At 43.5% G+C, this 20,489-nt stretch overlaps 1 protein-coding gene across 2 annotated transcripts in view; it reads right to left on the bottom strand.

Annotated features, from left to right (window-relative positions):
* Positions 1-13,315, bottom strand: part of PODN (podocan) — a 64,075-nt gene extending 50,760 nt beyond the window's left edge. Inside the window, exons 1-2 of one of the 2 annotated variants that reach the window (XM_068242411.1) lie at positions 12,966-13,315; positions 2,307-2,586 (exon numbers count right to left, since the gene is read on the bottom strand). In XM_068242411.1, the coding sequence (XP_068098512.1) occupies positions 2,307-2,582 (276 nt within the window). In that variant the 5' untranslated portion in view covers positions 2,583-2,586; positions 12,966-13,315. Of the gene's footprint in view, positions 1-2,306; positions 2,587-3,750; positions 3,908-12,965 lie in introns of those variants that run through there. The other variant, XM_068242412.1, reaches the window with a different exon arrangement.
* Positions 13,316-20,489: the final 7,174 nt, after the last annotated feature.

Here is a 20,489-nt window from a genome sequence, read left to right as displayed (position 1 = left end):
TCCTTAGGTGAGTATCTGTTTTTTACACATCAGACTCCCTTTAAATCTCCAAACCCTGAATTTCCTTATGAATTTATTGTAACAGTATCTGACTTTCCATGTACAACAATCTACATTTACCGATAGTCCGGCACTTGCCAACCCTTATTGATTTGGGTTTTGAGGGGCTGTTCAGTGCGATTCTTTTGGGGGTGGCGGCTTTCCATGGTGAAAGGTCTCTCTGTCCTCCTGCATTCTATAATTTATATTACCAATTTATTTTACTTTATTTACATGCTTACTGTAGCTGCCTGGACACTATTTACATTGACTTTTTATGTATCTAGGCTTATTTTTGGAATAGGGCTTATATTTCGAGCCTCCTCAAAAACCCTGAGAAATAATGTTAGGCCTTATTTTTGGAGTAAGTCTTATTTTGGGGGAACGGGCGTATTTGAGTACAAGGCATGAGGGTTTTTTTTTCTACTTGGGGAACTTAATTGAAGTTTGAAGTTCTGCAACAATCTTAACAAAATGTTCTCAACAAGCAGGGAAAGTTGTGGCTACATGAGGAGAGAAGGCTCTGTGACTTAAACACAACTCTGCACAGATACAACAGGACGCTCGGATACAAAGCAAAATATGGGTGAGCGGAACAGAATAGCTAGGATGCTTTAATGTAAAAAATATGGAGCTGTCTAGCAAATATAATCAAATTCTCATGCAGGACAACTCTGGTCTGCATACCATAATTCAAGCAGCGAAGAATGAAGATCAACAAAGCCATAAATAGCCAGGCTAGGCTCATAGTCGTAATACATAGTTGGGATGATTTGAAAGTCGGGAGAGGAGTAAACCTGTTTGTAGAGCGATTTTGAAATGGTCACAAGTTGTCTTCCCTCTCTTCTCCTTCTGGTAAATTATTACCATAATATATTGCAGAGAAGGAAACATGGCTCTGTACCTAACGCAGCAATATAACGGAAGCAGGAGATTTGGGCATCTGCAGCAAATGGATTATTTGGGTACCTCATTAGGGATGCTCGCTAAATTCCGCGGAATTGTAAATTCCGTGATTCTGGCCGGAATTAGGTCATTTCCGATTCCGATAGTCGGAACGGAATTGGTAAACCTCTCGAATTCCGCAGAAATGTTATTATTTCCGTGGAATTTTCCGGGATAACACAAAAATCTCTCTCAAGCTCTCTCTCTCTCTTTCTCTCTCATATCATCCTGTAGGAAATTGCAGTTTTTCAAAACAGCTTACATACCATAGCTGGGATTTGAACCTAGGCCTCAGTGTGTAGTAGGTATCTGTCTTACCCACTAGACCATCAACCACACTACATGCTAAAGCTGGCCTAGCATGTACCATTATCATCAATTCAATAGAAAAAGTAGCATGATGATTAAGGATTTGTACTTTTTTAAAAGCCAGCTTACATACCTTTGCCAGGATTTGAACCCAAGTATCAGTGTGTAGTAGGTATCTGTCTTACCCCCTAGACCACCAACCACACTACATGCTAAAGGATGATATGAGAGAGAGAGAGAGATTTTAAGGCGCAATTCCGCGGAACAGCTCCGGAATTCCGGATCGGCGGTATGCGGAATTACCGCGGAACGGAAAATTGCAATTCCGAGCATGCCTATACCCCTAGGCGCTAATGCAAAATATTGGGTGCCAATAGCAGAAATTTGGGCCCCCATCTAACCAAAATTTTTTGTTTTGAGAATTTCTGTTTAAAAATTATTGTATTGAAATTAATTTTGAGTATTATTATTTTGCAAATGATCTTTTAAGTTTATTGTTGGGTTAGGTATCAGGAAGGGGAGTTTTAAGGTTAGGCACCACCAGGGGGGTCTTAGGGTAATGCACCAACAGGGAGGTCTTAGGGAGGGTTAGGCACCACCAGGGAGGTCTCAGGGTTAGGCAACACCAGAGGAGTCTTAGGGTTAAGGACCACTAGGGAGGTCTTAGGGTTAAGGACCACTAGGGAGGTCTTAGGGTTAGGCACCACCAGGGGGGTCTTAGGGTTAGGCACCACCAGGGGGGGTCTTAGGGTTAGGTACCACCAGGGGAGTACATAGCCCTAAGGGGTCAAAGGGCTAGGGATCACCAGGAAGGTCATAGGTTTAAGCACCACCAGGGGGGGTCTTAGGGTTAGACACCACCAGGTGTGTTTCATGGGTAGACATCACCAGGGGATTTTAGGTTTAGGTAGCACCGGGGTGGGGGGGGGGGGGCTTCACCCTTCCCCCTTTTTTGCTTGCGCCCTTATTTAATACATGCAATATAACTGGACATGACTGGAAGACATTCAGACCTGCAAAGATAGGTGATTCGTTGTTTCGGGGAGGTCTATAGGAAACTCTTTCAGATCCACTCCAGCGCAGTCTACAACCCCTTCCTGGGTGCAGCTACAGGACTTGGGGCAGAGCAGTCCTTTGGTGGTTGGTTTTTCTTCCATCATTATAACATCTGGGTTATAATCGTTCTCCTCCTCTTCCTCCTCCTCTTCTTCTTCCTCTTCCTGTCCATGGACTCCATGAGAGGAGACCAAGAAGAGCATATAGTAGAAAGCAATAACACAGAGCCTCATTTTCCTGCAGGTAAAGAGGAAAAAAACATTATGTTATGGTTAAATATTTGGGTTACAAGGATAATACCTTGGGCTAACCACACCCAGGTCTCTGCGTGGCATGATCCTCTGTGTGTGTGTGAGTGACTCATGAGGGCCTTGGGGCCTACTTGAATTTCCCACCATGGCTGAGGTGACCACCCATGCCAGGTGTGTCTGTTCCTTCAAGCCCCTGGAAGGGTCCATAGACAGAGGCAGGGACAGCAGAAGGAAGTCAGTTGAGAGCAAGAGCTTGAAGAGGAAGACTCTCCAAGCAAGCTGAAGACTGCATTGGTATATTTGCAGGTAGCGTGGCTGAAGTCGGAGATTGGGACGGAGCCACCGCAGGATCAGGCGAGATATGGCAAGGCAGCTGAACTACCGAACATGCTGGGGTCATGGGGAGCAGCCCTTGGGGGTCTGGTGGTGGGGGAGTTGGGGGCAAACTTTGATGTAGCGGGGGGAGCAGTCAGGGGAGGCCACCTGGGAGGTACGGTGGGCCGGGGGGGCTGTGGAGCGGTTGGGGTCCTGGGGCACTTGCTCCCTTTGCCTCAATGCCAGCACCGACCCTGCACACTGAATTGTGTTGATGCAGATTCTATCCTTGCTTTGGTGTTAATTTAAAGCGACACAGTAACCATCAGTAGCTGATACCCCCTTTCTCATGTGAAAACTATTCCTTTGCTCAAACAGATCATCAGGGGGCTCTGTATGGCTGATATTGTGGGGAAACCCCTCCCACAGTGTGATGTCAGGACCAAGGTCCTGACAGTTTCCTGTCTGTGAACCTCACTGCGTTGTGGGAAATAACAGCTGTTTCCAACTGCCAAAAAAGCAAGCATCTTCTCCTTCTACTGACATCACCTGCCAGTAGTAAAAATGATATCATGTGATAAATGTCAGAATGTATATGTGGGAGAGGAAAGATTTTTCAACGGGCAAACACTGACTAAATCATTTATACATACTTATTGTAAAAATGAAGCACTTTTTTTTATTACATTATTTTCACTGGAGTTCCTCTTTAACATAGAAGTGTTGATCCATATTAGAGTCATGGCTATGATGAGGACAGGTCTATAAGCACAGAATATGAAGACTAAGAGGAAGGAGAATTTTCCACCTGCCAGTCACAGATGCAGCTGATTACCTCAGCCGTGACTGAGGTTACTCTGGCTGTACCCCGCAGCTGTTTTCCTAATCTCTAACTTTCTTGGCAAATATTCTTGCAGGAAAGTAAGAAAACAAAAACACTTCCAATCCTTGGCTTTGCTCTGGGCGGGCTCAGTGTGTGATCAGAACTGGTGGTGTCCACGCCATTGTCAGGCCTCCTACTAACAGGGGAAATATAGAAATCCCCCAGAATTCTGCTGATCTCCATCACCACACAGTAATCACCGTGACAACAAGCTAGAAAACAGCAGCCCAGCTAATGAGGCCTTTCAGAGAACAGACGTCGGTATTCTCTGTAGGGAGAACCTGCGGGACGCTCACCACTGCCTTCTTCAAAGGATTTCAAACACAACAATTAAAGAGGAGTTGTAGGGAAAATAATGTACCAGTAATTAATAAAATTGCTTTTTTTTTTTTTACAATATTAATTTATAGATTATTTAGTCAGTGTTTGCACACTGTAAACTCTTTCCTCTCCCCGATTTACATTCTGTAATTTATCACATTTGTCACAGGTGGTGACATCTTTAGTGCTGTCAGGTGATTTCTGCGAAATGTTTGGTTACTAAGGATCCCAAAGCCAGTATAAAATAATGCCTGGTCTCCCAGGATACTCTGGGGAGTAATTCCACATAGCTAAACAGCCTAGGCTGTGACATCACTGGGAGGGCGGAGCTACATTCAATATACAGCAATATATGGATATAGGAAGTATTTCTGATGCTGAAACCAGAAACATTACACTAAATGTGGGTATCCTTTAAAAACTTACTGCATTCTACTATAGTGGGAACATGACAGTAAACACCTACCCTGCTTTTAGTTTCATTCTTATCTGCTTAATTAGTCTATTATCAGCTGTGATAAGAATCCCCGACTGGCTTAGTCTAGGTTTGACCTGGAATCATTAGAGCTGAGTCACTCTTCTGTGGAGTATTTTCAAGCCCAAGCCTGCCACCTCCTGGCTCAGATTTCCTGCTTTGCATACTGAGAGCTGTGATGACATGGGAGGGGCTGCTGCTGCTGAGAGAGAAGCTCTGAAACAGACAAGTGTGGCTGCAATATGATCTGTGTGCTCTGTGTGCCTCTGCATAGATAATGATGATGACTGCAGTTTCATTCCTATGAGAGACACTTCCTACAGGCAGCTGCACATCATACCAAAATGAAAGCACACAGGTGAAAGGCTGCATTTAGCCTAGATAGCAACATAGTCTTATATAGCCTAGACAGCAAATCCAGAACAACTCATAACCCGGAAGCAAAAGGGATATGAGCCGGCGGTCATATTTGATTTTTCCTGGAGCAATAATGGATAAAAAACACTAAAAAAGGCACACCAGAGCGGCGAAATTATCAGGTAGAGCATTTATTCTTTACAAGCTATCGACTGATATGTTTATTTTGTGTGAAACGTTCATCTCTGGTTCCCTTTAAGATCTCCTTATGCAAAACGTTTTGGATAATGAAAAAGGTTATTAACTATAAATGCTTTATAAAATAAAACAAAGTCAACAGTTTCTTTCTTATACGTTCACCATCTAAACCAATGTTGCCAACTCATCCTTTTAAATACAGAGTCATATGAATTATACAGGCCATGAGGCTGGTTAGATGCGATTTAGGGCCCGTTTCCACTATAGCGTTGCGAAATCGCCGGCGAATCACCGCAGGCAAATCGCATGCGGGTGCGATTCCGCATGCGTTTTTTGCCGCGATTTCGCATGCGATTTCGCATAGGTAAGGCTGTATGCGATTTTAACCATGTCACTGCCTGTGTGAATTAACATGGGTACCTATGCGAAATCGCATGCGAAATCGCGGCAAAAAACGCATGGGGAAAACGCATGCGATTTCCCTATTAAATACATTGCGTGCGATTCGCCTGCATTCCACACGCAGGCGAATTCTGAGGGCCCTACCCTGCAGATTTTTTCTGCACAGAAAAACGTGCGGGGAAACGCACAAGTGGAAACAGTCCCATCCACTTGTACTGACTGTGCGAATCCGCATGCGGGCAACGCATGCGGATTCGCGATAGTGGAAACGGGCCCTTAGGCACTTATTATGCCTATGCAGCCCCAGAGCCTGCATAACTTAGATGTGCTAATATTTAAAGCACGTTTGGATGTAAATATGAGTCCAGTTCAGTACAGTATACTCTGTACTGCCTGAAACACTATACTGTAAATAAATATTGTAATAAATAAGCAATTTTATTCATCATGTTATTTTCACTATAGTTACTATTTCAAGCACACACACCACACGTGGATATAGAGGTTTGAACAGAGGCGCCAAAATAGAGTAAAAACGTCTAAAAACAATTTAAAAGGGGGAAGTTGGTAGATTTACCTCCCTCGAGGAAAAACAGACAAAGATTAGTTATTTTTATAACACAAAAAATAACATTTATTTGTGGCTCCAGTATGCAATGCGTTTCGGGGGCAAGGTCCCGCTTCATCAGGCAATCAATGGAGAAAAACTAGTAGTTGTCAGAACTGCAGTGAAATCTATTCAAATCTAATCATCATCACAAGGTACCGTGTCCATAAAGGATGCTGATTACTTTTACACATCATATTTCTTTAAATAAATCATACAATGCAAGCAAAGAGCCAAGCAACATATAATAACACATTTTTACACTTATTGAAGCCGTCACATCAGAGGGAAAACTCAAACACACTTCTGTCAATGTCGTTTGGATGCAAATATGAGTCCAAATTCAGTACATAATATTCAGTACTGCGCGAAACACTAGAATAAACAGATGATGTCATCATTAAAGGACAACTACGGCGAGAGGGATACGATGGCTGCCATATTTATTTCCTTTTAAGTAATACCAGTTGCCTGGCTGTCCTACTGATCCACTGCCTCTAATAATTATAGCCATAGCCCCTGAACAAGCTTGCAGCAGATCAGGTGTTTCTGACATTATTGTCAGATCTGACAAGATTAGCTGCATGTTTGTTTCTGGTGTTATTCAGACACTACTGCAGCCAAATAGACCAGCAGGGCAGCCAGGCAACCCTCTCACTTCATGTTTCCTTTAAATATCTTCCTTGAAATATATGGGTGTGTCCACCACACACCTGTGACCAATCACAGGTTGGTACAACCCGCGCGTGTGCGATTGTGTACACGCCACCAGCTATAATCATAACCCTCCCACCAGTGACACACATGTGCTCGGACGCCTGTGTACTCGCAGCCAACAGAAATACTATGACAATAGGTAAACCCAACATCAGTGTCTTTATTAATAGTCACCAATGCGTGTCAGTCTGACTCCATATGGAAACACTTGTCTCAGCAGCAGTTTCCTCTCCACACAGTGTGCAGGGAGTGATATTGATATTGCATGGAAGGGCCGAGACCCCCCCTCCCCCCAGGACTGTGTCAGCCAAACAGGATCCCACCTCACCCACTATACGATGAGTCTCAGCATACATTATTTCTGTTCTGTGCAGGGTTGCCACCTCTTTCCTTTAAATACAGGCACATCTAAGTTATACAGGTTCTGGGGCTACTCACTCATAAACAGTGCATGATCTGTATCTGATCATCTATATGTGTCGGTATTTAACCACTTAAGGACCACAAGCTTAAACCCCCTTAACCACAGAATCTGTATTGTTAAAATCGCTCAAAAGTAAACATACCAGTGCGTTAGGGGACATCTCCTATTACCCTCTGTCACAATTTCGCCGCTCCTCGCCGCATTAAAAGTGGTTAAAAACAGTTTTAAAAAGTTTGTTTGTAAACAAACAAAATGGCCACCAAAACAGGAAGTAGGTTGATGTACAGTATGTCCACACATAGAAAATACATCCATACATAAGCAGGCTGTATACAGCATTCCTTTTGAATCTCAAGAGATCATTTGTGGCGTGTGTTTCTTTCCCCCATGCACTGAAGTTTCAGGCTGCTCTTTTCTTCTTGCAAACAGCTTTGCCCTTGTTTGTAATTCCTCAGTATGTGAAAGCCCAGCCAGCTCAGAGGATGATTTATCCAGCTTGTAAAAGATAAGAGAGAAGAGAGAAGCTGCTCTAATCTAAATAACACACAGGCTGTGTGCATAGAGGGGCCAGAAAGGGTGAGTTCATAGCAGAACCACAACACTGAAGAACTTGGCAGCCTTCCAGACACAGGCCGACAAGTCTGACAGGGGAAAGATACATTGATTTACTACAGAGACTGTCATAGTAGAAAGTGCTGCAGTTAGCCAGAACACATTAGAATAGCTTTTGGAACATGCAGGATGATAAAAAACAGGATGCAATTTTTGTTACGGAGTCTCTTTAAGCCCGAAGGGTTGAAATTTTTTTTACATCCGAGCAACTTTCACCCCCCCATTCATTTGCCAATAACTTTATCACTACTCATCACAATTAATTGATCTATATCTTGTTTTTTCCGCCACCAATTAGGCTTTCTGTGGGTGGTATATTTTGCTAAGAGCCACTTTACTGTAAATGCATTTTAACAGGAAGAATAAGAAAAAAATGGAAAAAATTCATTATTTCTCAGTTTTCAGCCATTATAGTTTTAAAATAATACATGCCTCCATAATTAAAACTCACGTATTGTATTTGCCCATATGCCCCGGGTATTTCACCGTTAAAATTATGTCCCTATCACAATGTATGGCGACAATATTTTATTTGGAAATAAAGGTGCATTTTTTCCGTTTTGCGTCCATCACTGTTTAGAAGCCCATAATTTATTAAATCATATTGATATACTCCTTTGACATGCATATTTAAAAAGTTCAGACCCTTAGGTAACTATTTATGTTTTTTTTTTTTTTTTATTATTGTAATTTTTTTTTTTTTAATTTAAACTTGTATGTGGGTATTTTTTTGGTGTGGGAGGTAAACAGGGTTTTTTTTTAATATATTTATATGTTTATCTTTAAAACTTTTTTTTTTAGGTGTAATTTGCTATTTGGCCACAAGATGGCCAGAATCAAAAAGTCCTGGGAGCGATCGATCTCGCTCCCAGGCAGAAGAAAGGAGACCAGAGCTCAGAAAAGCCGCAGCGTCTGAAGAGACGCTGTCGGCTTTTCTCCGGGGGGGTCCGATCAGCGAAAGGGATTTATAATCCCTTTCACTGATCGGTGGGCTAGCGGCCAGCAGCGGGGGCGCGCACGGGGGGCCCGCGGGAGCGCGCGCGACCCGCGGGAGTGCGCGCAGCCCAACTGGACGAGAAATCTCGTCCAGTTGGGCTTAAGTGGTTAAAGACCAGGCCACTTTTTACAAAATGGGCCACTGCAGCTTTAAGGCCTTGCTGCAGGGCCGCACCACTCGGCACACAAGTGATTCCCCCTCCCCTTTTCTGCCCACCAACAGAGCTTTCTGTTGGTGGACAATGATCCCTCCCAGGATGTCTATTTTTTTTTTTTAATAAATATTTATTTGATTATTTTATTAATAAATGTGACAGTTTAAAAAAAAAAAAAATTCCCAGCCCCCAACCAATCACTGTGATCAGCTGTCATAGGCATCAGCCTATGACAGCCAATCACTTCAGTTTCTCCCAGGTGGATAGTTGTGTCAGACTGCTGTCCCCAGTACAGCGCTGTACTAAGTAAATAGACGGCGGATTCGCTGTCTAACAGTCTCCGAGCGGCGATCTCCACTGGAAGGGCCCGTTTCCACTTGTGCGGTGGGGATCGCGGTGGGGATTCGCATGCGAATTTCAGATGCGGCTGTATGCGAATTTTCATGCGAATTCGCATGTGAATTCTCATGGATGACGATGTATGCGAATTTAACCATGGCAGTGCCTGTGTGCTTTTTCATTGATTCCATGCGAATTTGCATGAAAATTTGCATATCAAAACATGCATGCGAATTTCCTATTAAATACATTGTATGCGAATCGCATATTGGTATGCGGTATGCGAATTCTGATGGCTCTGTCGTGCAGATTTTTTCTATACAGAAAAACGCTCAGAAATCCTGACAAGTGGAAACAGTCCCATCCACTTGTATTATCTATGCGAATCTGCATGCAGGAAACGCATGCAGATTCGCTCTAGTGGAAACGAGCCCGAAGGCTGATGATGGAGCGGAGTTCTGTCCTCCAAGTGGAGATGCGCGCGCATTAGCGCGTGCGATCTCCTGCAAAACAGGCCCAACGGACTTTACACCATCCAGGACTTTAGGCGGTCCTGGGGGAGCCACCGCGTCCACGCCCATCGGCGTGACGCGGTCCTAAAGAGGTTAAAGGGAGGAGGTGGCAACCCTGGCTCTGTGCACTTCCACAGGAAATAGATAATCAAACACACAAAGGCAGCAATGGAAACATGAAATCCACGCTAGCATTCATTCCTGAGACTATCCCACGTCCAATCATCTTCTAATATAAACATGCACACTGGCGTACGTTTACCACCCATAAATGTATATGGTGATCACCCTTAAAGTCAACCCCAGGTGAGAGGGCTATGGAGGCTGCCATATTTATTTCCTTTGAAGCAATACCAGTTGCCTGGCAGCCCGGCTGCTCCTCTGTCTCTAATACTTTCAGCCATAGACCCTGAACAAGCATGCAGCAGGTCAGGTATTTCTGGCAACATTATTTGTCCTAATATTGTTTATTATAAGCCTGGTACACACTTTCAATTATAATTAGCCAATCACTGACCAATCTTACCACCTTCATGCAGCAGATTATTGATTGGCTAAACGCGCTGCCGACAGTCCTCCGTAACTGAAAATTGATTGGGTAGAAGTGATTGATTCTATCACACTGTCCATTTGATGATAGGCTGATAGGAATGAATCGATTTGATTGCTTTGATCTACCCAATCAATGGTTTTTGATCAGTTTATAGTTTTAGGCTGCTTACACACAGGGATGTTACAGGCGCACGTTAGTGCGCCTGTAACGCTCCCCCAACGCACAGCAATGTAACACAAGTGGGCTGTTCACACAGCCCACGTTGCGTTACATGTAACGCTGCACGTTCTGTGCAAAGTGCAGCATGCTACGGCGTTGGAGCGGCTATAGCCGCGTTAGACTGTTTGCACATGCGCAGTGGGGGGCGGAGAGGAGGCGGGGAGAGCCAGCTACAGTAGCCGCGCACATGGCTACTTAATATTCACTGCACTGGCGGGCACTGATTGGCCGGCGGGACCACGTGATGCGGAGTGTCTCGCTCCGCATCACGTGGTCCCGCTGGCCAATCAGCGCCACTCTGGGAGACATTATAGGACTCGAGCCGCCTAACGCGGCTCACTCTACCGTCGGCTCTTGCAGCACCATACGTTGTGTTAGGTGCACGTTATGCGACCTTAACGTGCCACCTAATGCAACGTCTTGGTGTGCAAGAAGCCTTAAACAATACCAGTTGCCTGGCAGCCCTGCTGGTCTATTTGGCTGCAGCAGTGTCTGAATCACACCAGAAACAAGCATGCAGCTAATCTTATCAGATCTGACAAACACCTGATCTGCTGCATGCTTGTTCAGGGTCTGTGGCTAAAAGTATAAGAGGCAGATGATCAGCAGGGCAGCCAGGCAACTGGTATTGCTTAAAAGGAAATAAATATGGCAGCCTCTCACTTCAGTTGCATATACCTCTCACTTCAGTTGTCCTTTAATCGGGTGATCAGGCATTTTAGAAAATATCCATGAAGCAGGGGAGGGGGGGGGGGGGGGGGAGGGCTTGGGATCAGTGGGGGATCGATGGATGCACAGCTTTGTAGCACATGGAGCACAATACCAGCAGTGTGATTGATTTTCAATTACATTTATACTGCAATCTAATCAAGATTGGTAGGACAAACCGGTAGCATCACTGTTATCCGAACAATGTTCAGTCAGGGGGGTGATCGATAATTTGCCATGTTGGTCTGTGTATGGCTGGCATCGGAATTCAACGGAAATCTAATCGAGGATCAATCAAAACACTAATGCAGTACATCACTATGTGGTTATCGATCTCCCACAAATCTCTGCGTCACACACGACAGAGATCTTCCAGCCTGTCCAATCATCAGTTCAATTGGTAAACTTCCCAAAACCGATTAAGAGTCGATCTATCCGTATGTAGAAGGCAATTAAAAACATTTGAAAGATCAAATTGGCTGGATACATTGATATGTGTACGGGGAGCCTAACGCTGGGTACACACGTGAGATAAAAATCTTTCCAAACCAAAGAATCAATCTGCCACATAGGTTTGTCGGGAAGGTTTGAACGTCGGATCTTTCTAAAGATGTTGTACACATGCAAATGACCAGTTCATGCGAAAGCCTCGAGAAATGCTTTTTCATGCAAGCGCAGTGCACAAAAACGTTAAGAAGTATCTGCAGGTTTCATACACACCTTGTTTAACCACTTTAGGACCAAACTAATTGAAATCTATGCCGATGAATCCCGACGTCTTTCGCCCCAGCTTACTGGCTCTGCCTGTCTCCAGTTATCCATCGGTGTTCTGCCGCAACGCATCAAAACGCAGCATCGAGTGTGAAAGGTAAAATGAAAGTCTATGTACTTTCATTTTACCTTGGTCAACGCAAAGTTTCGACTTTGCGTTGAAACGCCGAAAAAGGGCTCTAGTGTAAAAGCGCCCTTAACGATTTACATAAAACGCATGTATAAAAAATACATACAAAACGCTTATAAAATGCACTTTGGATTTATATGTGCGAACTGCAAATGCATTCAAGCGCAAGAAAAATGCATGCATGAAATGAAAACGCAAAACGGAAATGCACTCAAAACACACTTGAAACGCATATGCAGCAAAACGCAATGTTTCACGCAACGCCTAGTGTGTTCCAAGCATGTCGAGTTTATCATCACATAGAGAAGCGAGCGGGGGTAGCCGTTCAGATTTCCACATCTGGCAGACAAGGGAAGCAATCGCCCTGGATGATATCTGATAGCTTCCATCTGGTGCACACATGGAGAGATCCACGTATAACGTTATCCTTCACACACACAGCACCTGCTACCCCTCAAAGCTGTATGTATGTATGTATGTATGTAGGTATGTATGGAGGCATGGCATGTAAGCATGTATGAGTGTATGTGCTCCAGTCCCCCAGCAACTCCTCTGCATGTAATCACCCCACTATAGCAGCCCCCCTCCTCCTGATCTCCCCCCATGCAGAATGAGCCCCCCTCCTTAGCATTGCCTCCTGTCCAGCACCCCCCCCCCCCCTTCCCCCTCACCTTGCAGATGCAGAAGTTGCAGCGACAGGCTGACAATCGCTTTATCCCATGTCAGGGGATCCTTCTCATTGCAGCCTCCCAGTAAACAGGATCCAGCCCAGATGTGGGATGGGTGGGATGTTCCCTGGCAGATGTGAGGGGCTCTATGGAAATGTCACGAAGCCTCTGAAGGGGGGGAGGAGAGGGACGCCCAGCATTGGATGGTTGCAGATCTGGAGGGGATTGGACATGTGTGGAGGTCTCTGCAGGAGATCTGGAGGGTCTCATGCTTTTGGTCTGGTGCTCTGAGCTCTGGGCTGCTCTGGTCTGTCCTGCTGAGTCTGGGAAAGAAAGTAGAAATCTGGGTGGTGTTATTATGGCACCTGCTGATCTGTGACTCATTCTCTCTGCATCAGTTCTGGTGGTTTTGCTGTAGCAGAAGGAAGGACTTGAGCCCAGCTTCACCATTAGGACATTGTGCCTAGGCAAGTATTACAGACCCAGGCTGATCGATCTCCTGGCCCTGTGGAGAGCCCACCCATTCATTTATCTTTAACAATCGGAAGTGGTTTAACCCCTCAAGTACTTCCTATTTATCCTTTGGGTCACACCTTTGTTTGTGATGTTAAGAAAGTCTCTGAGGAAGTCGTTGTGGGCCTGGGCCACCACGAAACGCATCAGGGCAGATCGGATGAAAATCACTTATCCCTGGACACCCATCTGAAGATTTATAATTAGCAATTTATGGAATGTTTTGTGATGCTTGATGTGTGGTCTTGTTTACATTTCAGTGATTCCATTGGTTCCATGTTGTGGGTAAATATTAAAGTTTTATATTTTATGATATACAATAGGTTGCCTGTCTGATTGTTATTACGTTACATTCTTTTTATTTGATACTCATTTCTGATAAGTGTGCATTACACATAGCAGAAAAAAATACATTTTAGTGGATGATTAAAATGAATTACATGTGCAGGATTTTAATGCAGTTTAAATTGCCTTCTTCAGGGGATTATTCCAATTGCATTATACAAAAATAGAAACAGTCGTGAAAATAACATAAGGAATAAAATTGATATACATACAATCCAATCTGGACTCGATCCTTTTGGACCAATTTTCAGCTTTTTATTTGCATTGAAACAGCGGTTACATAGCAACAAGAAAGCACAATGTTTCGGGCTGCCTGCCCTTTATCAAGTGTTTGATAAAGGGCAGGCAGCCCGAAACGTTGTGCTTGCTTGTTGCTATGTAACCGCTGTTTCAATGCAAAGAAATAGCTGAAAATTGGTCCAGAAGGGTCGAGTCCAGATTGGATTGTATGTATATGGACTTTATTGCATTGGAGGCTTAATGTACCTACTACTTTAACTGTGACTCCCCGCAATATATTGGATACAGTCTGATGCCCATGGACTTCCCATTGTTGTATAATGAATAAAATTGCTCCTTTTTTTTTTTTTACAAAATATATTTAAAGATCATTTAGTCAGTGTCAGGGCTCATTTCCACTATCGCGAATTCGCATGCGTTTTTCGCATGCAAATTCGCATAGCAATACACAGGGCCGGGCCGAGGCATAGGCTGGAGAGGCTCCAGGCTGGCTCATGCACTATTGTTTTTAATTTTATTGTAGTATCCCATGCAGTTTAGTTAGGAGGGGGGCAGATGAGAGGGAATATCCTGCACGCTGGTGCCCCCTGCTGGTCATATAGTCATTGTCTATATGCAACTGAAGCCCTCTCCAACTGACTGGCTGACTTGCTCAGCTTCTGCTTGATTAATCACTGCAAGCTAGGTGTAACATATGTGTGCACTTCTCATTGGCTTATAAGCAGCCTGCAGGCTTTATAAAGCAGCAGAGAACTGTTTGGGAGTGAGTTTCTCCACTTGTGTGTTTGGTAAGGCTCCAGCCTCAGGGCGCAGTGCAGGAGGGGGCGCACAATTCATTCAGCTGTCATTCCTAATTGTGTATGAAGCAGAAAGAAATAAGAAAAGGGGATACATAGCAGTGACTGCAAGCCAGATAATCTATTTGAGAAAAGGAAAAGATTTCCCATGGGAAAGGGGGTATCAGCTACTGATTGGGATGAAGTTCAATCCTTGGTTAAAATGATCCTGAAGCAAGAGTTATATGGAGGATGCCAAATAGATTTCCTTTTAAACAATACCAGTTGCCTGGCAGTCCTGCTGATCATTCTGGCATCAGTACTGAGAATCACACACCCGAAACAAGCATGCGGCTAATCTTGTCAGATTTTTTTCATAAACATCTACTTTGCATGCTTGTTCAGGGTCTATGGCTAAATGTATGAGAGACAGAGGATCAGCAGGACAGCCAGGTAATATGCATTGTTTAAAAGGAAATTAATATGGCAGCCTCCATATACCTCTCACTTCAGGTTCCCTTTAAAGGGGAACTGAAGTAAGAAGTATACGGAGGCTGCCATATTTATTTCCTTTTAATCAATACCAGTTGCCTGGCAGCCCTGCTGGTCTATTTCTCTGCAGTAGTATCTGAATAACACCAGAAACAAGCATGCAGCTAGTCTTGTCAGATCTGACTTTAAAGTCTGAAACACCTGATCTGCTGCATGCTTGTTCAGGGGCTATGGCTAATAGTATTAGAGGAAGAGGATCAGCAGAGCTGCCAGGCAACTGGTATTGCTTAAAAGGAAATAAACATGACAGCCTCCATATACCTCTCTCTTCAGCTCCCCTTTAAAGTTCCTCTTTAACTTTTTATTAACTATGTGATATTTATTATCACAGCTCTGGTTTGTTGTGAATTTGAGTTCTGTGTGATGTTATCATAAACTGGCATTTGCCAAAGTACGTTGTGTGTGTAATGTGACGATGACATCGTAATTATGACATCATTTGTTTTTTTCCAGCGTCTTGTGCAGGACAGAATATTATGTACTGAATGCGGACTCATATTTGCATCCAAGCGACAGTGCCAGAAGTGTGTCTGAGTGTTCCCTGTGATGTGACGGCTTCAATGAGTGTGAAAACATGTTATTAGATGTTATTTGGCTCTTTGCTTGCATTGTATGATTTATCTGAAGGAACTCATGTGTACGGAGTAATCGGGATCCTTCTCAGACATGGCACCTTGTGATGATGGCGTACTCAATAGATTTGGCATGCCATGTGTGGTGTGTTTAAATTCTCAATAGATGGCGCGGGTACCCCAGGGGGGACTTCTGCTGAGTTTAAAGGGAACTACTGGTAAATGCCACTTTTTTTTCCTGCTTTCTAATAGCTATAGGAGCTGCCATGTTCCCCCCTCACCTTCTAGCTGCACATTATGTATGCAGGGTGTGAAGATAGCATCTGTGACTTCTGTAAACTCTTTTAAAGAGACTCCGTAACAAAAATTGCATCCTGTTTTTTATCATCCTACAAGTTCCAAAAGCTATTCTAATGTGTTCTGGCTTACTGCAGCACTTTCTACTATGACAGTCTCTGTAATAAATCAATGTATCTTTCCCCTGTCAGACTTGTCGGCCTGTGTCTGGAAGGCTGCCAAGTTCTTCAGTGTTGTGGTTCTGCTATGAACTCCCCCTTCCAGGCCCCACTATGCACACTGCCTGTGTATTATTTAGATTAGAGCAGCTTCTCTCTTCTCTCTTATCTTTTACAAGCTGGATAAATCGTCCTCTGAGCTGGCTGGGCTTTCACATACTGAGGAATTACAAACAAGGGCAAAGCTGTTTGCAGGAAGAAAAGAGCAGCCTGAAACTTCAGTGCATGGGGGAAAGAAACACACAAATGATCTCTTGAGATTCAAAAGGAAGGCTGTATACAGCCTGCTTGTGTATGGATGTATTTTCTATGTGTGGACATACTGTACATCAACCTACTTCCTGTTTTGGTGGCCATTTTGTTTGTTTATAAACAAACTTTTTAAAACTGTTTTTAACCACTTTTAATGCGGCGAGGAGCGGCGAAATTGTGACAGAGGGTAATAGGAGATGTCCCCTTAACGCACTGGTATGTTTACTTTTGAGCGATTTTAACAATACAGATTCTCTTTAAGCATAGCGTCCTATGCCCCCTCCCCCTCTGCTGATGAACACTTTTATTTGCTCTCTGATAACGTGTGCAATAAAATAATCACATCAGTCCTTATCTGCTTGACATTTCTGCAGTCGGTCAGGCCTTGGAAGTAGGGTAAAAGCCTCTACTAAACTTTTAAATGTAAAAAGAAGAGGTAAAATTGAAGTTTTTTTTTTTTTTTAATAATGAGCATCATTTATAGCATACATTTTTAACGTGCTATTGAGATGTCCTGGGTGCTAAAATGGTGCTTGGTTTACTTTAAGGGGTTATTGGGTTGGATGATGAGTTAGCTAAGTATAGCACATTTTGAGTTTTAGAAAATAATAAATCACATAGGAATAAAACTAAATATCTAGGCTTAGAAATACTGTTTAAACAGTTATGGTGGCCACACACCATACAATTTAAAGATCCAATATTTACCAATTCAATAATTTCAATCGGTTGTCCCGAAAAATCAAGAGATTTTCTTTGTTTTTGATCGATAAATCCGATAGAATTACACATTTTTTTCCGATTTTTGGAGAGTGGACATGTTGGAAATTTTAGACCAACTTTATGAAGAATTGTATGGTGTGTGATGGATTGTCAATTACCTGACGTACAGTCCCAATCAATTTATTTTCTGAGCTTTCAATTATTTCATTCATGATTGGGGAACAATTGAAATGGTGTGTGGTACATTGGTCAGATTTTTGAATTGTTACAATCAGTCAGAAAAATTGATTGCTATTCTTAAATTGAACAGATATTTAAAAAAAATGGTATGGTGTGTGGTCCTTTCACACCAAATCCTTTGCATTCCTTGCAACGGATGATATAATTGCATCCCAATGCGTTGCAATGATATTTCTATGGTACAGTTACATCGGGTGAGGTGTGGCAGGTCCCGTTTATCAGACAATGTAGGCATTTACAGTGGCAGTGAAGCATTCTTCTATTGTATTGTGTGCTTAAAGAGGAACTCCAGTGAAAATAATGTAATAAAAAAGTGCTTCATTTTTACAATAATTATGTATAAATGATTTAGTCAGTGTTTGCCCGTTGTAAAATCTTTTAAATCCCTGATTTACATTCTGACATTACATGGTGACATTTTTACTGTTGGCAGGTGATGTAGCTGCTGCTTGCTTTTTTGGCAGTTGAAAACACCTGTAAACCGCTATTTCCCACAATGCAACAAGGTTCACAGACAGGAAACTGCCAGGAGTACCACGATCCTCAGAGTTTCTTGTGGGAGGGGTTTCACCACAATATCAGTCATACAGCGCCCCCTGATGGTCTGTTTGTGAAAAAGATTTCTCATGTAAAAGAGGGTATTAGCTACTGATTGGGATGAAGTTCAATTCTTGGTCAGAGTTTCTCTTTAACTACACTGTCACACCACATGTCTAACGCAAAATGCAAATTTTAGGGCCCGTTTCCACTAGAGCGAATCTAGATGCGCTTTCTTGAGCGATTCTACGTGAAAATCCGCATAGAAACGCCAACGAAACCGCATTCTGATTTTTTGCTGCGATTTTCCTGTCGAAATCGCACCACAGTAGTGGAAACGGGCCCTTAGGCACCGTCATGTTGGATGTCTATACCGGGCTTAAAAAGGAACTGTAACATCAAAACCTCCCCTGGGGGGTACTCACCTCGGGTGGGGGAAGCCTCGGGAACCTAATGAGGCTTCCCACGCCGTCCTCCATCCCTCAGGGGTCTCGCTGCAGCCCTCCGTACAGCGGCGACGTAATATTTACCTTCCTGGCTCCTGCGCAGGCGCTCTGACGGCTGTCGGCTCCGAAGTAGGCGGAAATACCTGATCGTCGTCGGGTCTGCTCTACTGCGCAGGCGCAAGTTTCCGGCGCCTGCACAGTAGAGCGGACCCGACTGAGATCGGGTATTTCCGTCTAGTTCCGAGCCGAAAGCAGCCACAGCGCCCCCGCTGGAGCCAGCAAAGGTAAATATTGATTTTACAGTCGGGTCTGTCGCCGGCTGTTTGGAGGGCTGCAGCGAGACCCCCGTGGGACAGAGGACGGCGTGGGAAGCCTCATTAGGATCCGGAGGCTTCCCCCACCCGAGGTGAGTACCCCCCAGGGGAGGTTTTTGATGTTACAGAGTCTCTTTAAGATGATCTTCTTGAATAACCTTATGATTATAATTGATTCATAAAACACCAACATATTCCGTGGAGCTGTGCAGAGTAAGAGACAACCATTGGGTACATACAGTAATATAGACAATGATATACACAAAATATAGATTTTGGCACGTTATACAGAATTGTTAGACATTATAGTACTGTATATTATAGTATTGTCTAGTCATCAAAAGCTTGGTACACACATCCTATTTTAATTGGCCAGTGACTGGGCAATTTCACCCGTAAATAAATTACAATAATTGATCGGGTGGCTGTGTCGCAGGATCGCTATCTGCCAGATTCAATCATTGTGATCGAATCAGCCAGATTTAGATGCACAAAATCAAACAATGTATAGGCACCCTATCAGTTACCTGCCTATTGCACAGAAGTGGCGGTTTGAACACTAATTGCAGTTGATAGGAGCGAACAAACACAGAACATAGTTTTTCTTTTTAAACAGGATTCAGTGGCCTTGGTGAGGAACATTCTGTATCCTGTATTATACAGAAGATATACTGTACATGCAATAGCAACTGTGCTCACAATGCCATCTTACTTTGAGAGGAGGACGGGAGGGACTTGTGATTTTTACACTGATGACATTACTTTAGGAAAAAAGCAAGTAGGATAACTGCATGGGCAATACAGCATAGGAAATCAAATGTTTATGTAATTTTATGACAAACTTTAATTTTGCTTTAAAGGACACCTGAAGTAAGGTATATGGAGGCTGCCATATTTATTTCCTTTAGAGCAATACCAATTGCCTAGCTATACTGCTGCCTCTATTTTTTTTAGCCATAGACCCTGAACAAGCATGCAGTAGATCAGGTGACAAGATTAGCTGCATGCTTGTTTCTGCTACTATTCAGAGTCCGACACTACTGCAAATAGATCAGCAGGGCTGCCAGGCAACTGGTATTGTTTAGGAAATAAATATGGCAGCCTCCATATTCTTCTCACTTCAGGTTTCCTTTAAGCTGAGACTGCGTGATTTGGGTTATTGAATAAAGCAGGTAAGGAATGGATGAGAGCCTACTACAGATTTATATTGCATTCTTAGGTCAAGTATATTTAGGACTTGGGTAGTTGAACATTCCTATCAATTTATATTTGGAATGACTCGATTACACTTGCCCTGCCCTGAATTCAGCCTTTGTCCTGGAAAATTCCTGATGTCTGCCTGCCCTGATCTGGTTCTGGTGAGCTAATATACACTTATATCACCAACTTTCCCTGACCTCGCCCTGTGAAAAGGAACGTGTCTGTCCTGACCTCAGCCATCAACCTCTAACTGACCTGCCATAGCTCCTAAAGGAATGTCTTATTCTGTATTATCAGGGTTG

Source organism: Hyperolius riggenbachi, chromosome 6 (assembly GCF_040937935.1).
Source record: "Hyperolius riggenbachi isolate aHypRig1 chromosome 6, aHypRig1.pri, whole genome shotgun sequence".
NCBI classification, from domain to species: Eukaryota; Metazoa; Chordata; class Amphibia; order Anura; family Hyperoliidae; genus Hyperolius; species Hyperolius riggenbachi.
The sequence above is the reverse complement of the archived record's forward strand: the minus strand, read 5'-3'. Positions and strand labels throughout refer to the sequence as shown.